Here is a 15,124-nt window from a genome sequence, read left to right as displayed (position 1 = left end):
TTAAGAAAGCAACATCAAGCCACAACCCCATTGTTTATCCAGCAGTGACTACTGGGGACAGGACAATGGCTACCTTAGGAAGCCCCACAAGGTGTGGGGTTGATTTTCTAACCCATGCTTTATTCCAAAGAGCAAATGTCATGACACGTAGGGGAGTAAAAGATTCCTCCTGCCAAGCCTCCCCCTCTCTCCACAGTTGCCTTTTAAGTGAGATGTAAGGGTGCTGGGCAAAGAGATGCTTTCATGGAAGGTTTCATGTACTTTCTTTTTCCATCTCTCTCCCTTTACATTCTGGTTCATCTCTTGCCTCCCAGTCTGGTTTTCTCCTCTTTGCTACTTGCTTTCCCACCCACCAGCCTCCCACCACTGTGCCACAAAAAGCTTTAACAGCTAAAGTGCTGAGCTCTGTGATAGAGATGGAGTGCTAGGGGCCAGGGAAGAGCACAGAGGGGATTTCTGTCTTATGTGTAGGATTCTCATATAAGTATTTCTCTTAATTATTTCTTTCTAAATGCTTCTGCTCTATTCCAGCCTTTGAGGAGGTTCTGGCTGGCTCTGAAAACTCACAGGAACCAACACCCTAAGCAAGAGACACTGCATAACCACTCCTTGCTTACCTCTCGTGTTTGAGCTCCTTAGCTGGGAAAGAGGTGCCATAGTCTAGTAGTATGGCTGGACAGGGGCCCTCCTTTTACCTCCACCATCTTCTATAACAAACCCATCCTCTTCTGTTATGGGAAGTGGTGATGGAAAAAAATTACATACTCTGAATTTATCTGAGTGCTCATCAGTCCTAGGTATTACTGTCTTACAGTTCCCCTGGTGATGTTGCTTCCCAGGCCTGGTCACATCTATGCATCTAACTCCTTCTGTGATACCTTTACCTCCCCTTTCTCACAGTTCATGTGTTCTCTAGCCTCACAAACACCTTATGATCTCCCCACTCTCTGCCTCCCTAAGTCCTTTGGCCTACCCAGACCCCACTTTTCCCCCCGAGTCCTCTGCAGCTTCACATTACACAGCCCTGACTGCCTTCCCCATAGCTTGTAGCTTTGTCTTTCCACTGTGCCCAGTGTCTTGACTGTGACCCATCTGCCTCTATACCAGTGTGAAGATGATGCCAAGAGGCCAGGTCTCAGCACTTCCCACTAGGCGAGAGGTGGCGATAAAGGGGTCAGGATGAGGTAGCATGGGATGCAAGGCATGAAAGGCTTTCTCTTCCTCTCTCCTCTGGTGTTCAGGCTGGGGTTACCTGAATCCTCTTCCGAGACGATGCTGTAGATGAAGCTCCCAGGGGGATGCTCTGCTGCCCGGCGGTACCATAGAGGGAAGTGGTCCATGGTGAAGATACTCTCCTTGTCCTTCCGTGTCAGGAATTTCCTGCCGGGAGAAAACCCAGGGCAGCCTTTATACACGGTGTGGAGGAGCAGCGGCCCTCCTCGGGGCAGTGCAGTGGTGCCCCTGGGGCTGGGCATCACCTGGGGCTGGGCACCACCTGGGGCTTCCCCTGCGGAGGAGGGAGCCCGGGATCCCCGGGTGACCGACACACGCCAACGCCAGGAGGAGCGCCCCTCGCCCCGGGACTCTGGGGTGGTTTGGGAGGCTTCCTTGGCCACCGAAACCCGGACGGGGCCCCCCAGCAGGCGTGGGTCAGCCACCGGCCGCCGGGGCGGACTCAACGCTCCCACCGGCGCCCGAGCCCAGCCACTGCCGCTCAGGCCTCACCCGCTCGCTCGCCCGCGGCACAACAGCCGCCACTTTCCGTCAGCACCCGGGGGCCCGGCAGCGGTGCCTGCCCGCCTGCCCTCCCTGCCGCCGCGCCGGAGCCGAAGCGGGAGCCAACGCCTCCGCCGCGCCTCTGCCGGCCGCCCGCCAGGTGCCGCTGTTGCCCCGGCCGAGGCCCTCAGCGCCGCCAGCCCCGAGGACGGCGAGGGCGCGGGCCGGCAGCGTCCGGTCGGCGGGTGGGCAGCGGCTGCTGCGGCCGGCGCGGCTTCGCGCCTGGGGAGGGTGAGCGGGAAGCTGTCCCCCTTCCGCGGGAGGCCTGGCTGGCTACACCGTGCGGGGTGAGGGGCAGGGCTGGGCGTGAGAAACCAAAGTAGCTTCTGGGAGTCTGTTAATTAGGGAGCCTGCTAATTAAAGGAGAATGGGAAGCAGGTGAAGACACGGGATTAGGCGGCTTCCTAACAACAAGCAAACACTCCCAACCCCCCACCTCCCGACCAGCCACGCGTCTGTGTCTGAACGCTGAGCTCCAAGGCATGCCTGGGCTGGAGCTCTCCAGACTATGGGTGCTCCTGAAGGCAAGGGGGTGAGTACCGGGGGCCTGGCAAGACAGGCGGTGGGTGCTCAGGAGACATCTGTGAAAATCAGGTCAAAGGCTTCCCTGGAGGTCCCTGCCCCTTTCCCTGGCAAGTCCCCTTTGTTCTCAGGCACGTGTTGTGCTGTATATTTTGATGTAATGATAATTACTCATTTATACGGTGCCTTCCTTTCGGGGGATTCCAGAAGCACCTCTCCTGTAATGTGTGTGGGTCTGTCACTGCAGCGCGGCGGCCGCAGCTGCTCAGAAGCACCGAGCGATGCTCCTGATGCCCAGTGTGGGACAGGGCATCGTGCCGGCCTCCTACAGCACGCGCTGTTTTCTCCCCTGTCACCACAGCCCGGCTACTCTGACTTACCAGACTTCCTCAAAAACATGAAGAGCATCACCGTGCAGGCACAGCAGAGCTCTCTGCCTTGAATGTGTGATTCTTTTTTGGGGGGGAACCTCAGAGTCAGCGAAACAGCTTACAGGAAGCTAAGGACCACCACCACCACTATCCCCTTCTGTTCCCTTTGCTGGTGTGCCTCTGTGGCCTGTCCTTTCTTACAGCAACGTGCCTGTGTATTCAACAAAAATGCAAACGAGACCCTTTCCATCTCACAATCCTCCACTGAACACACACTTTTGCCTTGAGGGAGAGGACAAGAGAACGAATCGTATGTGACAGATGTCAGTCACATCACTTAATGCCTCACTGGAAGGCACTGGGATACCACTGTGATGTGGGCAATGTAAAGAGGCAGAACAGAATAAACCTGGAAGAGGAACTGAGACAGAAAGATCAAACCTAGCCAAGCTGGAATTTCACCAGGGCGCTGCAGTGCAGAGCCTTTGCACTGCAAACTGGTCGTGGAGATACATGGTAACTGTGGACATTTTCTCTGCTAGCTGACTGAAGTCAGGGAATGATTCAAAATAATGCAGTTTGGGATGGTATTTTATGAAAAATTTAAAATGACTCGAAGAAGACAAAGGACCCCTTCTATCCCAACTCTGTAGATCAGTACCCATGCCACCAAGGCGTTGCTTCTTTGCTTTCTTTTTCTGTGTCCCCAAATATATTTCTAGGGCTGAGAAACCCCGTAGTGCAGTCTAGGGACTTACCTGTTGGAAATTTTCTCAGAACCCACGTACAGGGCACTCCTCATGAGTCCCGCCCGAGTGCCCAGAAACGCCATCTCAACACCTGCCTCAGACTCCCTGTGGAACAGAAACACACAAACAGAAGCAAACTGGAAGAGCAGCCAAGGGTGAGGACCTTTCAAATGAGAAGCCACACCTGGAAAAGTGGTCCCAAGTAAGTAGACTTCTAAGCAGACCACGAGCTCCTCTCCTGCTAGCCCTGCTCCAGGCTGCCTGCACGAGGCTGAAGTGAGGGACAGGGACTGCAGCGAGAGAACGGTTGTCTCAGGCACGCAGGGGATGGGCAGGGTAGCAGTCTGACTCTGAAGCAGTACATTGATCTCAGCACACCTTTCTGGAGGTAGCAAGGGTGCAAATGGGACAGCTACATGGTGGACAGCCTGCTGCAGTGCAGTGGCCTTAAAGTGAGGGGGGTGTGTTGGTTTAAAAATGTGCTGGTAATTTGTTGTGCTAGCATGATTGCCACTGGTTCCACCTCTGTTAGTGGTGGGGATTCTGGTAACTGAAACAGGGACAGGAGTCCCGTGGCAGCACAACTGTGCAAGCAGCATGTTGTCTGCTGAAAGATTTGTGTGACATGATACTGGGTACTGCAAGCAACAGGTGCCTCACTGGAAATAATAAAGTAGAAAGTTTGCTGAAGCCAGCCTGTCCACTCCCTTTCTGATGCTTACTCTGAAGCCATCCTCAACAGAGACGGGATCAAACTCCCTTTTCTTCACTGTAAAGGGAATGAATTCCTCACTGCCTGGGATAGAACTCCTGCTACAGTCCTAAGGGAAGTTGAGCCAAACTGTGCAGTTACTGCTGTTCAAAGGGACAACTGAAACGGTCTCAGGTGTCGTGAGATATCAAACTCTATCGACTAAAAAGGCCAATGCACTGCATCTGAACTAGGTGCTGCAGAGAACTAATGCTGAACACCCCTTGCAGCAACACATCTGGGTCACTGCCGTCCTCCAGTAATATTCAGGCAAACTGACCAAACTAAAGGCTCCTCTGAGAAGGCCCAATCTGCTGGAGTCCACTCCTGAGAGACACTTACTGAGTTATTTCTAAAGCTATTGAGCTATTTCTATTATTTTTTTGATCTATTTCTAAAGTTTCTTGTATGCTATGCAAGGATCTGTGGCTGTTTCAGGCACTGCATAAACCAACAGCATCTGGAGATACATCTTCAATGGTGTTTTACTGGTATTTGTTTCTTAAGCACTTACATGGACATATTGAGGGCTAGTGTTGTCCAGTAGGCTTCCATGGGTGCAGTGACCACTGCATCAAACAGCACTTCCTGGACCAACTCCTCATCACCTAAGAAGAAGAGAACAAATATCAGGAGAGAAAGACATATCCTTCTCTAGAGGTTTTAGAGAGTTCCTTGCTATGGAGCATCTGGGCATTCAGGGCAGTGAAGCAACATGGCATAAAAAGAGCCCTTCCCTTGGAGGGCTAAGAACAGGACCCACCACCCTGGATGGCAGAGAGCTTCTGGGTGCTCTGTAGAAGGACACCAAATACCCTGTTCTACTCGAGAAGCTTCTTCAAAACCCCAAGTAACTTCTTCATGGCTTCTACTCTGTCCTTGTGTTTATTTGCCTCTCAGTTACCCCTCTGTAAATCTCACAAAATACTGTCCTGTCCTGGTTTCCCCCAGATGCTGAAGCCAGCCTAGGCTACCAGTCTAGTCTGGCCAGGACTGGGACTGAGAAGTGTTTAGGAAGGTTTGAATATGCCATGTGCTAAATGGCATGCATTAAGATCACATTTATTTGGCCTGTTTAATTTCTGTATTGCCCTGTCTGCAGTCATGTCATGCTGTGAGAACGTGATGACAACCATACTGAAGATATGCCCCTTTCAATGCTGTCCTAGATGGAGCCACCCCTCCATTTCAGTGTTTCTGCCTCTGCTTACTGGGTTGATGTCCTAAATCTCCCCATACATTTCCTCCCAAGTTCTTCCAGCTTTCTTTCTCCTTTGTCACAGTTGTCATAAACCATTTCTCCATCTTTGCTGTCATGCAGGCCTCAAAACAAGAGCTCAGCAGAACTTCTTTCCCTCCCCACGTGTCTAGGATGTGTCCAAATCCTATTCATTTTTCCTCCACAGCACTTCCAAATCTCTGTGTTTCTCACAGTCAGCTCTCCTGAAACTTTCCTCCTCCTTCCTGGCCTCTTCAGCTCATACATCTCTTTTCAGCATCCACCAAAGACAGCCAGGAACAGTTTGCTCACACCATGCGAGAGAGGAACAATTACGGATTTACATTTGGGTTTAGTTTTAAGAGATTTATATCCTTGTGTCAAAGGTTTGTGCCTTTCAGGTGGGGTGTTACATGCAAAACCTTGTACTTGGCACAACTGAGGGGCTGAAGCTGTGGAGAATGAGGTGAGCTGAAGGACACCCTAAAGCTAAATTGCTGTAGGGACCTCCCGCTCACAGTTGCCTGCCTCTTCCCCAAGACAGAGATCCCACTCTGTAGCAGTGTTCTGTCAGCTGCTTGTGTGGCTACACTCTGCTTGGAGAATGGTAGCTGCAGCAAGGGATGAGCAGCAAAGGGAGCAGGAAAGATAATCATGCTGTAACATTGTTATCCCCAAATCAGTTACCAATTGTGTTTGCAAAACACAATTAATTATCCTTGTTCTGAATGAACCCATCTGTCTAGGTGGCACAGTGCAGCCCTCAGAGGATGCTGGCTGGGGACCTGGGGAGCAGAATAGTCACAGTGGCTTTCCTGGCTCCTCCTGCTATCACCCCCTCTAGCCCATCTGGTCAGCCTGTCTTAAAACTGGTGTGCAGCCCTCACCAAGCTCCACTCACACCTTTCATCTTTCAGTATTTCTTGTGCTGAGACCTTCAGTAAGGCTGAGTTATGTTACCTCTCTGACAGAGACAAGGAAAGGGATCCTCAGCTCATTTCCACATGTGAATTAAGCTGGGGTTGAGTTCAGTCCTGCCGGTGTGAGCAGGTGCCATGGGAGCTCAGTCTGACATCAGTCAGTTTGTCACAGTCCCCTCTCCCCTGTGATGGGTACAGGTAACCCACAGCACGGCCCTTCAGAACTTGGGACTCACATTCCAGGTCAGGTTCCTCGCCGGTGAGGAAACGGATCACAGCCTCCAGCTGGCTGAGCTTCCGGTGGTCCGGATCGATGTCAGTGATGCAGTAAATCCTGGCGGGGAGGGGAGAAGAAACCCGCGAGGGCAAAGAGAAACCTCAGTCACACAAACGCCCCTGGAAAATAACCACTGCACACAAAGATTAACCAGGAAAGCTTGGGCTGCAAAGACTGTGCCACTGCTGCATGCTGTGCCCATTCAAATTGAGCAATGTGGCTGGAAGTCAAACCCTACCAATAAATGAAGCACCAATTAATCTGACTGCTGCACTTTGTAGGGCTGCTGTTACGTTCCCCAGCATAAGCTCACAATGCAACACAGCCATCCCAGATCCTTCCAGCAGATACCTGTATCACGTGCAGTGTAAGATGTACACGTGTCTATATAAACAGTAGCAATGTGATGGTGAGCCCTGAACAGCAGAGGGTTGCGTGCAGTGTAAGACCCAAAAAAGCAAGAGACAGAGAAACAAAATGTGAGGAGGAATGATCCTTGAGTATGATATGGTGGCAGTGAAAGCTGTCCCGAAGGGACGCGGCTGTGGGAGCCTCAGGAGTTTGGGGAGAAGTGGAAGAATGTATTACAAATGCTCTGTATTATAAAAGTAATGAGTCTTCTAATCCTCCTTCCAATTTTGACCATCCCATTGTCAAGAGAAGGGAGAGGAAGGGGTTATAAGAGAGATTTACAACTCATAAAGGGGCTGAAAGGGGTGATTTATGAGAGAGGTGTAAGAGAAATGAATATGTAAAGTGCGGTAAGCTGACACCCCAAGTTAGGAGTAGAAGAAGGAGAAGTCACTGCTTGTGTCTCAAATGTGCTGCCTACGAAACTTGACAGTGTAATGAGAGGTGTGAAGGGCTGCAGGGCTTCTTGAATGTAGTTATTTTGGCTTTAATACAGCCTGGGTTCATGTGCCTGAGTGTAACTGAATGTTGGGTTCATGAAAATCCCAAACCTCACAGCAATAAATGGAAAGTGCCATGCTTCACCTTGTTTCATATCCAAACCAAGCAAAACCATAAATTACGCTTGAAACAGGGGTCATAAATCACCTTCATGTTCACTAGAAATCAGGTCTAGGCTCAGTTCAGAAGAATGCCAACCAAAAATAAGCTAGGATTTAAATAAGCACTTCAATCTTTTGCCAAGCTTGCATCAAAATTTTGTGACAGGTCTGACATACTGTAGGTTTTGTAGCACAATTCTGAGCAACACGAGGAGGAACAAAATAAGCCTGAGCACAGAAAACTAAGGATAAATCTCAGGAGATGTTTCTTAGCAGAGGGACGTGCCAGGACTTGGTGGGATCTCCCAAAGGAAGAGGTGGAACTGAATCTCCTGGAGACAATCTGGTCTTTGCAGGTACAGCCCCTGAACAACATTGCTTTTTCCCTAGGCCACAGAGGGCAGTGAACTCAAGCCAAATTGCTGGGAAATTTGCCAAAATGTCACGACAAAGTCCCGTGTCACTGACAGGATTTCCTTCACTTACCATTCGTTTGCTAGAGACAAGTCTGGCTGGAGCAGGTCGTGCAAACCTGAAACAGGACAATACACAGAGTATTCAGTTAGGCTGGAGACAGGCTGTGAAGGAGAAGTGGAGCAGGGAAGATCGGATTCCTTTGGACAGAGTGGGTGTTTCAGACTAACCTACCTTCTTCCACCGAAGTGTTGCCCAGCAGAATGTACTCCCCGTGTCCCCTGGACAACACAACACCCAGGCTGCAGGCAGGAAGGGAAACAGAGGGCTTGTCAGCAAGGAGAGGTGCAATCCCTAAACGCAGCACTGCATTCCCTGCAATTGCAACCCCTTATGGATATTAACTCCCTCCACAGCTATTAAAGAAAATAACATCATCAAAACAGGATTAAGTGAGATCTGATTTCAGCACAGGAGTCTAAGGAACCTGGTCATAGAGCTATGAGGTGTATTTGGTGGCAGTTCTTTTGGCCAACAATGTAGGTTCAAGACAACAGTAACATTTCTCAACTCTGTGCCCATTTCAAACCACTTCAGTTGGGATAAAACACAAAATAAATTCGAGCTTGATTTCTTCCAAGATGTTTGATAATTTTCATTTTATAGCAATGTTTCGCTTAGACCTGTACACCAAAATATAAAACATATATTCAGGGGAACTAAAAATTGAAGATGGCTCATTTCTCTGAAATGGAACAACATGCTGCTTCATCTGAGGTGTAGCTTTTGGACTCTGAATTTCGGATAAATAATAATACTCCTTTTGAGTTGACCCCAAACAATACTTTAATGGCTATAGGAACACAAAAGTCACCTATTCATGCTCCTTTATTTATGAGTCATAGCCAGTTTTCTGAAACACACACCCCCACCCCCACCCCCTCCCCCCCAAAAAAAGGAGCAATTTACTGTCCCTGACTTCTGATACACTGTATTGGTGTCATGTGAGTCCTTGCTCACCTGAAGGGTGTGCCACTGATGTCCGTGAAGAAATAGTCATTGGTGAGGAAGAGAACTCGTTTCTGGAATAAGAGCATGAATAAGAATGTGAGAGGCCATCTGACAGATCAAGAGTGTAGTGATGATGGGGACCTGGTATATGTGTGCCCAAGGCTCAGCAAAAGCACTTAATCATTACCAGTGCTTCACACCCTGCCTGGGCTGACTGGAGGCAGGGATGAAGTAGTATTCAGCATATTCAGTAACTTGGGACTTGCAGGATCCAGGCAGCCACTCTGTCTTTCCATCTAGGGCTTCAGTTAAACCTTTCTTTGCTCTAGGGCTCCTGCACAAGCTGCAGGAAGGAGTAGGGGGAAGCTGCCCTCCCTCTTGCACCCCATGAGCCGAAGTGCTGGGGCCCTGCTGCCCTTTTGCTGTATAGAGAAATGTTGATGGCTTTGCACATCATCATCATCATCCTGAGCAGGAGGGGGGAGCTCAGTAGGGCAGGTAGGAGGGAGAGGTGGGGTGGAAGAAGAGGCAGGATGGCAAACCTAGTGCGGGTTGGCAGCTGGGTACAAGCCTCCCCTCTCCTGTGGGAAATGCTGAGATTCCTGACATTTGCTTTTACGCCAAACTGGGACAAAACATTAACATATTCCAACTTTGTTAAAACATCAGTAAAAGAAACAATTTACATTTTCAAATTAAACAAAAGTGCTGATTCAAATCCAAGCCGTTTTGATTCACATGAAAATATTTTTTTCAGACTGACATTTCAACTGAAGACATTTCAGATTATTGAAAGCTGCTTCAGAACCTCAGCTGTTTGCCAGACCGGCCTTTTCCTGTAGGAAAGTGTTGATTTCAGTGGAACTCTTTTCCAAAGGAGGAAAGCTTTTGGAAAGTTTCTATCCAACCCTTATGCCAGTATATGAACCCTAATATGTTTAAAATCCCAGCCCCAGTCTGAAAACGAGGTGAGAGGATGTGTGTGGGAGACAGGGAGGGAAGACAGAAAACTCAGTGTTCCCCAGGGAAAGTCAGGCCTGCTCTAACCTGCTCAAGCCGTGTGGCCGTAGAAGTGGAGCAAGGCACGAAGGGCCAGCCAGCTCCAGCTCCTGAGCCTGCCCCCAGTGTGTGTGTGCAGCTGATGGGCCAATGGGGATAACTGTTAGGTGAGGAGGTGGCAGATGGCTCTGTGCCTGCCCTCCTTTCAGGCACCGCGCTCATGTACTGCTGAGAAAGAGGGGTCTGAGTCTTTTGCTGAGCCAAGATGTTCCAAAACTGCTGCGGTACCCCAAGAAATGTGGCATGGTGGTGTTTTGGTGGATGTGGGGAGGGTACCAGAGGTATTAAGCCTCCCTTTGCTTGCCAGTCTGATCTGATGGTAGAGCAGGAAGGCATGAGGAAAAAGGAGACCCTGGGGTGTAAGCTTGCCGCTTGGGGAAAGGATGCAGTAGAAAATGGCATGGGGCACAACTACTCTGAGACTCTTTCCTTCAGGAGGGCTTGTTCTGCTCAACCTTTGTTCCCTTGACCTGCCCCCTTCTGCACATGCAGCCACTTAGCACTTCTGCCTTGTGGAAGGAAGGACAAACCTCTTTTTGGGCAGGGGAGGGGATAGCTGGCCAGAACCCCCTCCCCAAGGCAGCTGGAGGTATCACCACTTCCCTGTTGGGAGGAAGAGAAGCAGAGACGCCTGTGAGTGACGCAGGCTGAGGGTGATCAGGCAGGACTTTGCTACATCGCGCAGTGCAAGAGAGAAGACAAGAATGCAGGCACGTTGGCACCGTGTTAGGGTGGCTGACTTGCACCACCTGCGGTCTAGGAACACAAGGGTTTCCAGTTTTGCTGCTGTCACTGTATAAAGCAGCCAGTCCTGGCTAATCTGTTACCAGTGGTTCGACACAGCTCCTACCCATGTCCTTGCTCTTCTGCTTTCGCAGTTACAACCCTTTTGTACCCTAGCTGCAAGCAAAGGCATTTGTGCCACTGGATCTCTCTAATAAGGCCTTCATGTCTTTGGTCCTTATTTTTTGCTGTCTAGCTCACTTTGCTTTCCCATACCTTCCTGAGATCAACCTGGGGAATCAGTATTTATGTGGCTGACACAATAATTTCTATCCCTTTCACTCAGCCCTTCTCTCTGCCATCTGACTGCACATTCTCTTGGTTTCAGGGGTCTGTCAGCACTTCGTTTCAGTGCTGCTCTGCTTCATCAGCTAGCAGAAGTCAAGTAGGAATTGCTAAGTCTCACTCTGGGCCTCACTCTGCGTGTGTTCTGATAATAGTATTAAACTGTCGCATATTCAGCTTCAGTCTCCTATTGTACTTCATAATGCTTGCAGAGTTGCAGAATAAACCAGGTAATATCTCTTACCAAGGCTACTTTTGGTTATCATTTTGTCCTGAGTAGGGGAGCAGAAAGATGTCCCTAAAATATTGAACTAAAAAGGTATCTTTGGATGACTCAGAAGAAATGTTATTGAGGGTGCACAGAGACAGAGAAAGAGGTTAAGCTAGCAAAATAAGCCATCTAGACTTACAAATAATAGATCTTGCTGGAAAACCGTGATTGCTTTTCTGACAGAATAACAAGGGTAATGGATGAAGGGAATAAAGGACACGCAATGTATCTGGGTTTATATAAAGCACTTGAAACAGCTTCTCATGAAATTTTATTCTAAAGAATCAGTTAAAGTGGGCTTAAATGAGATGTGGAGTGAGAACCAGCTGCAGTATTGTAAACAAGAAGAAACAGTAAACAACAAGGCATCGAGGGAAACAGAGGAACAGACAGACTCTGTGTTAGGAGTCTTTATGTACAGTGATCTTTAGGACAGAATAAAGCAACATTTCTCTGCCTACTGAGGAAAAGTCCCAGCAGCCCTAAAAATTAGAAAGACCAGACAAGACAGAATAAGATTCACGTGGAAAAATGGCATCTGGAAAAAAAACCTAAGAAATATGGAAACCAAGGCAGCTGTTCTGGTGCAGCTGTGGTATGGAGAAAATTTGAGGGGGCAGCAGAAAGGATATTCGGGGCTCCCTGTTCAGAAGTATCTTATTGCAGAGAATAGATTATCTCTACAGAGGTTCAGGGAAACACTACTCAAATAATTCAGTGAAGTCCTGGTAGTTGTGTACTAGAAATGAGACAAAGGGAAAAAAAATAATTGCTGAACTGCTTGGTCTGAATAGTGTGCCAGTATTTCAAAAGCACATGTTGGCAATGCCCAAGAGACAAGGTCAAAGGCATTGGCAGGTACCTGATAGTTGCGAACACCAAGAGTGGAGAAAGAGAATTTAGTTAGAAGATGTTGCAGTACAACTGTTCAGAGACAGGGAGGGGTGTCTTCATTAGGTAAAGGCATCATTACAGCAGTGGCTGTGAGCAGTCAGCTTATTGGAATTGGTGCTGACTGAGCATGGGGGCAGATCGGCCAGTCTCTATAAAAGATGGAAAATTTTCCTGAAATATGGAAGACTTCTGGGCAGTGTAACTTGCAGGACTCTGGAATACTTCCTAACAGGAAATGATGAAAGCCAAAATCTTTAGGAGAGTTAAATAAACCTGAATGACAAAGTACCCGTGAATGTAAATGTATAAGACAATTTTTTATTGATTCCAAGGGAAGATGTATAACCCTACATTAGAGCTGGTAGGGAATGTTCAATGGTCTCCATTTCATAAGGACTTTTCATAGAATGTCTGTAAATATTTGCATAGAAATTTAAACCTGAACCTGGACAAAGGAAATCGCATTCTGTCAGAGCAGGGGACAATGTCTTCATGAATGTTTTTAGGTAGGGAAATGGAGTTACGAAATAGTCCCTAAGCCTCTTTCTGTCTAGGTCAGCTCAGCATAGTCTTCCCCACTCTAAACTCTTGAAGACTGCCAATTTATTTCACAGTCCTGTAAACAATGAACAATATGCTTTTTGGCTTTGCCTAGACAAAGGAGGGAGCTGTGCGGCATTTCCAGTACCTTTGCAAGAGCAGAGTGTCAGTAGGTATAAAGAGCACTTCTAATGATGCTCTGTTATGTCTTTAGCACGTGTTTTATATGTGGTGAAACAACGAAATCCTCACAGTCAGAAATGCTGAGCATTAAAACCACATCCTTTGTGGTTCTTCAGCATCCATTTTGTAGCTGCTCTCTTGTGTGACCTGAGCAGAAGGATGATTTCTTACCCCTTTATCCACAGGGACCTTCACATCCATAGAGAGGTAGCCAGTTTCCCCATTTATCATGGCAGTTCTCAGCTGCAGAGGTGAACAAGATGAGTATTAGTGTCTCCAGGCAGGGCAGGACAGGAATTAATAGAGCTGCTTGTCATGTATGTACAGGGGCTGTCAGAAAAGTGACTGGTTGATGTCCTGTGCCCCTCCATCCCTGTTCCCATCCCTCCCCAGCTCTTTCTTGCTTCTTTCAGGCTGAGAATCTGTTCTGAACCATCAGGATCCTTGTCCAGTCAGGCTGATAAGTGACACAGAATAATGACAGCTTCTTCTGAAAGCTTGTTGATGTTTCTTTTTAGTGAAAGGGAGGGATCTGGAAGCTATGAAATCACCAGGCCAAGTTTCAGGCTTCGCCATTTAGCAGCCAGAAAGTCATTAGCATGCTGCTTTGAGAGCCTGGGAGGAGACACCTGAGAAAACCACTAACTCCCCCAGACCGATTCCAAAGTTCTTGGACATTTTTTAAACCGATTTATAAATTATAGGCTGTACCCAGCACCACTCCTGAGGTGCAGCAAAGCAGCTGTTTAACACAGCAAAGCAAGACCCTATGATAGCAGAGTAGGCAGTGAGAAGACCATTTTTTTTCAGTCCAGGTTCCAAAGGCAAAATGTAATTTTCACAGTGACTCCCAGCCTCTTGCAAGAAAGAGCCAGGGAATTTTTCCACTAGTGCAGAGGCTTTGACTTTATGTCCAGCCTGCCAAAGCGTATCAGCCTATTGCTTCAGCCTGCACAGAAAAAAAAAGGTGGGAAGTAGCTTATTCATTCACACAAATTGCTTCCTTACTTCCAGAGACAGGCCTCCATTCAGGTGCTGACCAGTCTCAGCTGCATTTGCTTTACACAGCCACAGTTCTATTTATTATGGCTGTTTGATGTGGGTTATTTACAGACCTAGAATATAAAACTTGTGTTTCCCAAAGCCCGTGTCTTGGAAATCAAAACACTGACAAGTAGTATTACTTCTTTTTTGGCTAAGAGCATTTGACCTCCTGCCAGAACCACGACATACTCTCTGTTCTGGTCTGGCAGCCTGCAGCATTTTCTATAGGTTCTGGGTTTAGTTCAGATATTGTTGCTTCATCCATATCTTCTTGACAGTCAGGTATCTCTCATTGCCCCATGAGGCAGTGGAGAAAAGTAAATCAGTGGATATCTGAGATATCCGTGGATCTCCTCAGCTCCAGCTAGACTGTACACAGGCTACCTGTCCTGCAACCAGCCCAGGTGACAGTGGCTGTGGCCACAACCTAGGCTTGCTGCTTCTTCTCAATGCCCTTTCCCACACTTGAGAAATCAAATACAGTCCTGGAGCCTGGGGCTCCCAGTCCTTTTTAGGCAGGATGCTTCTGGCAACAGCTGGTGTCCACTTTGAAAAACGTGCAGCAGAGTTTGGATGGAGGGGTTGTCTGGCACATGCTGAAGCACTCATTCCTGACACCCCAAACAGCAAACAGTGCTGCTCCAAGGCAACGAGTCTGTGCTGTCCCCATGGCTGGCAGTGAGTGCTGCTGACACCTTTTCCCTGCCCGCTTGTCTAGTTCCAAACCAGCACAGACCTCCAGTTCACCAAAGAGGTCTCACAACACCTAGATGTTTGGCCACTGAGTTTCAGCATCCTTGCAGGCTAATTTCTTCTTCAGTTGTTCTGTCAAGAAAATGTTTGGGTGACAGTGCCTAGACTGGGGGTAAGATCCCTCAGCCCTTCCCTTTTCCCTTCGCACCGAGAATATCCCTGTGTGGCTTTACAAGCAAGCCCAGGCTTCCCTGCTGCCCAGCTGCAGGTATTTTCCAGACAGTGCCATCTTCCCTCCCTTATGTCTCTTTGCAGCAGCTGGCTGTATTACACATCATTAACACTTGGG

At 48.4% G+C, this 15,124-nt stretch overlaps 1 protein-coding gene across 1 annotated transcript in view; it reads right to left on the bottom strand.

Annotated features, from left to right (window-relative positions):
- CACNA2D4 (calcium voltage-gated channel auxiliary subunit alpha2delta 4) overlaps nt 1-15,124 on the bottom strand; it is a gene marked incomplete at both ends in the record, with an annotated part of 131,518 nt that overhangs the window by 71,174 nt on the left and 45,220 nt on the right. Inside the window, 8 exons of the mRNA XM_084271393.1 lie at nt 1,253-1,380; nt 3,428-3,523; nt 4,684-4,777; nt 6,545-6,642; nt 8,085-8,130; nt 8,247-8,314; nt 9,033-9,094; nt 13,210-13,281. Coding sequence (XP_084127519.1) covers nt 1,253-1,380; nt 3,428-3,523; nt 4,684-4,777; nt 6,545-6,642; nt 8,085-8,130; nt 8,247-8,314; nt 9,033-9,094; nt 13,210-13,281 — 664 coding nt within the window. The remainder of the gene's footprint in view (nt 1-1,252; nt 1,381-3,427; nt 3,524-4,683; nt 4,778-6,544; nt 6,643-8,084; nt 8,131-8,246; nt 8,315-9,032; nt 9,095-13,209; nt 13,282-15,124) is intronic.

Source organism: Gallinula chloropus (assembly GCF_964237585.1).
Source record: "Gallinula chloropus genome assembly, chromosome: 1".
Classification (NCBI taxonomy): Eukaryota; Metazoa; Chordata; class Aves; order Gruiformes; family Rallidae; genus Gallinula; species Gallinula chloropus.
The sequence above is the reverse complement of the archived record's forward strand: the minus strand, read 5'-3'. Positions and strand labels throughout refer to the sequence as shown.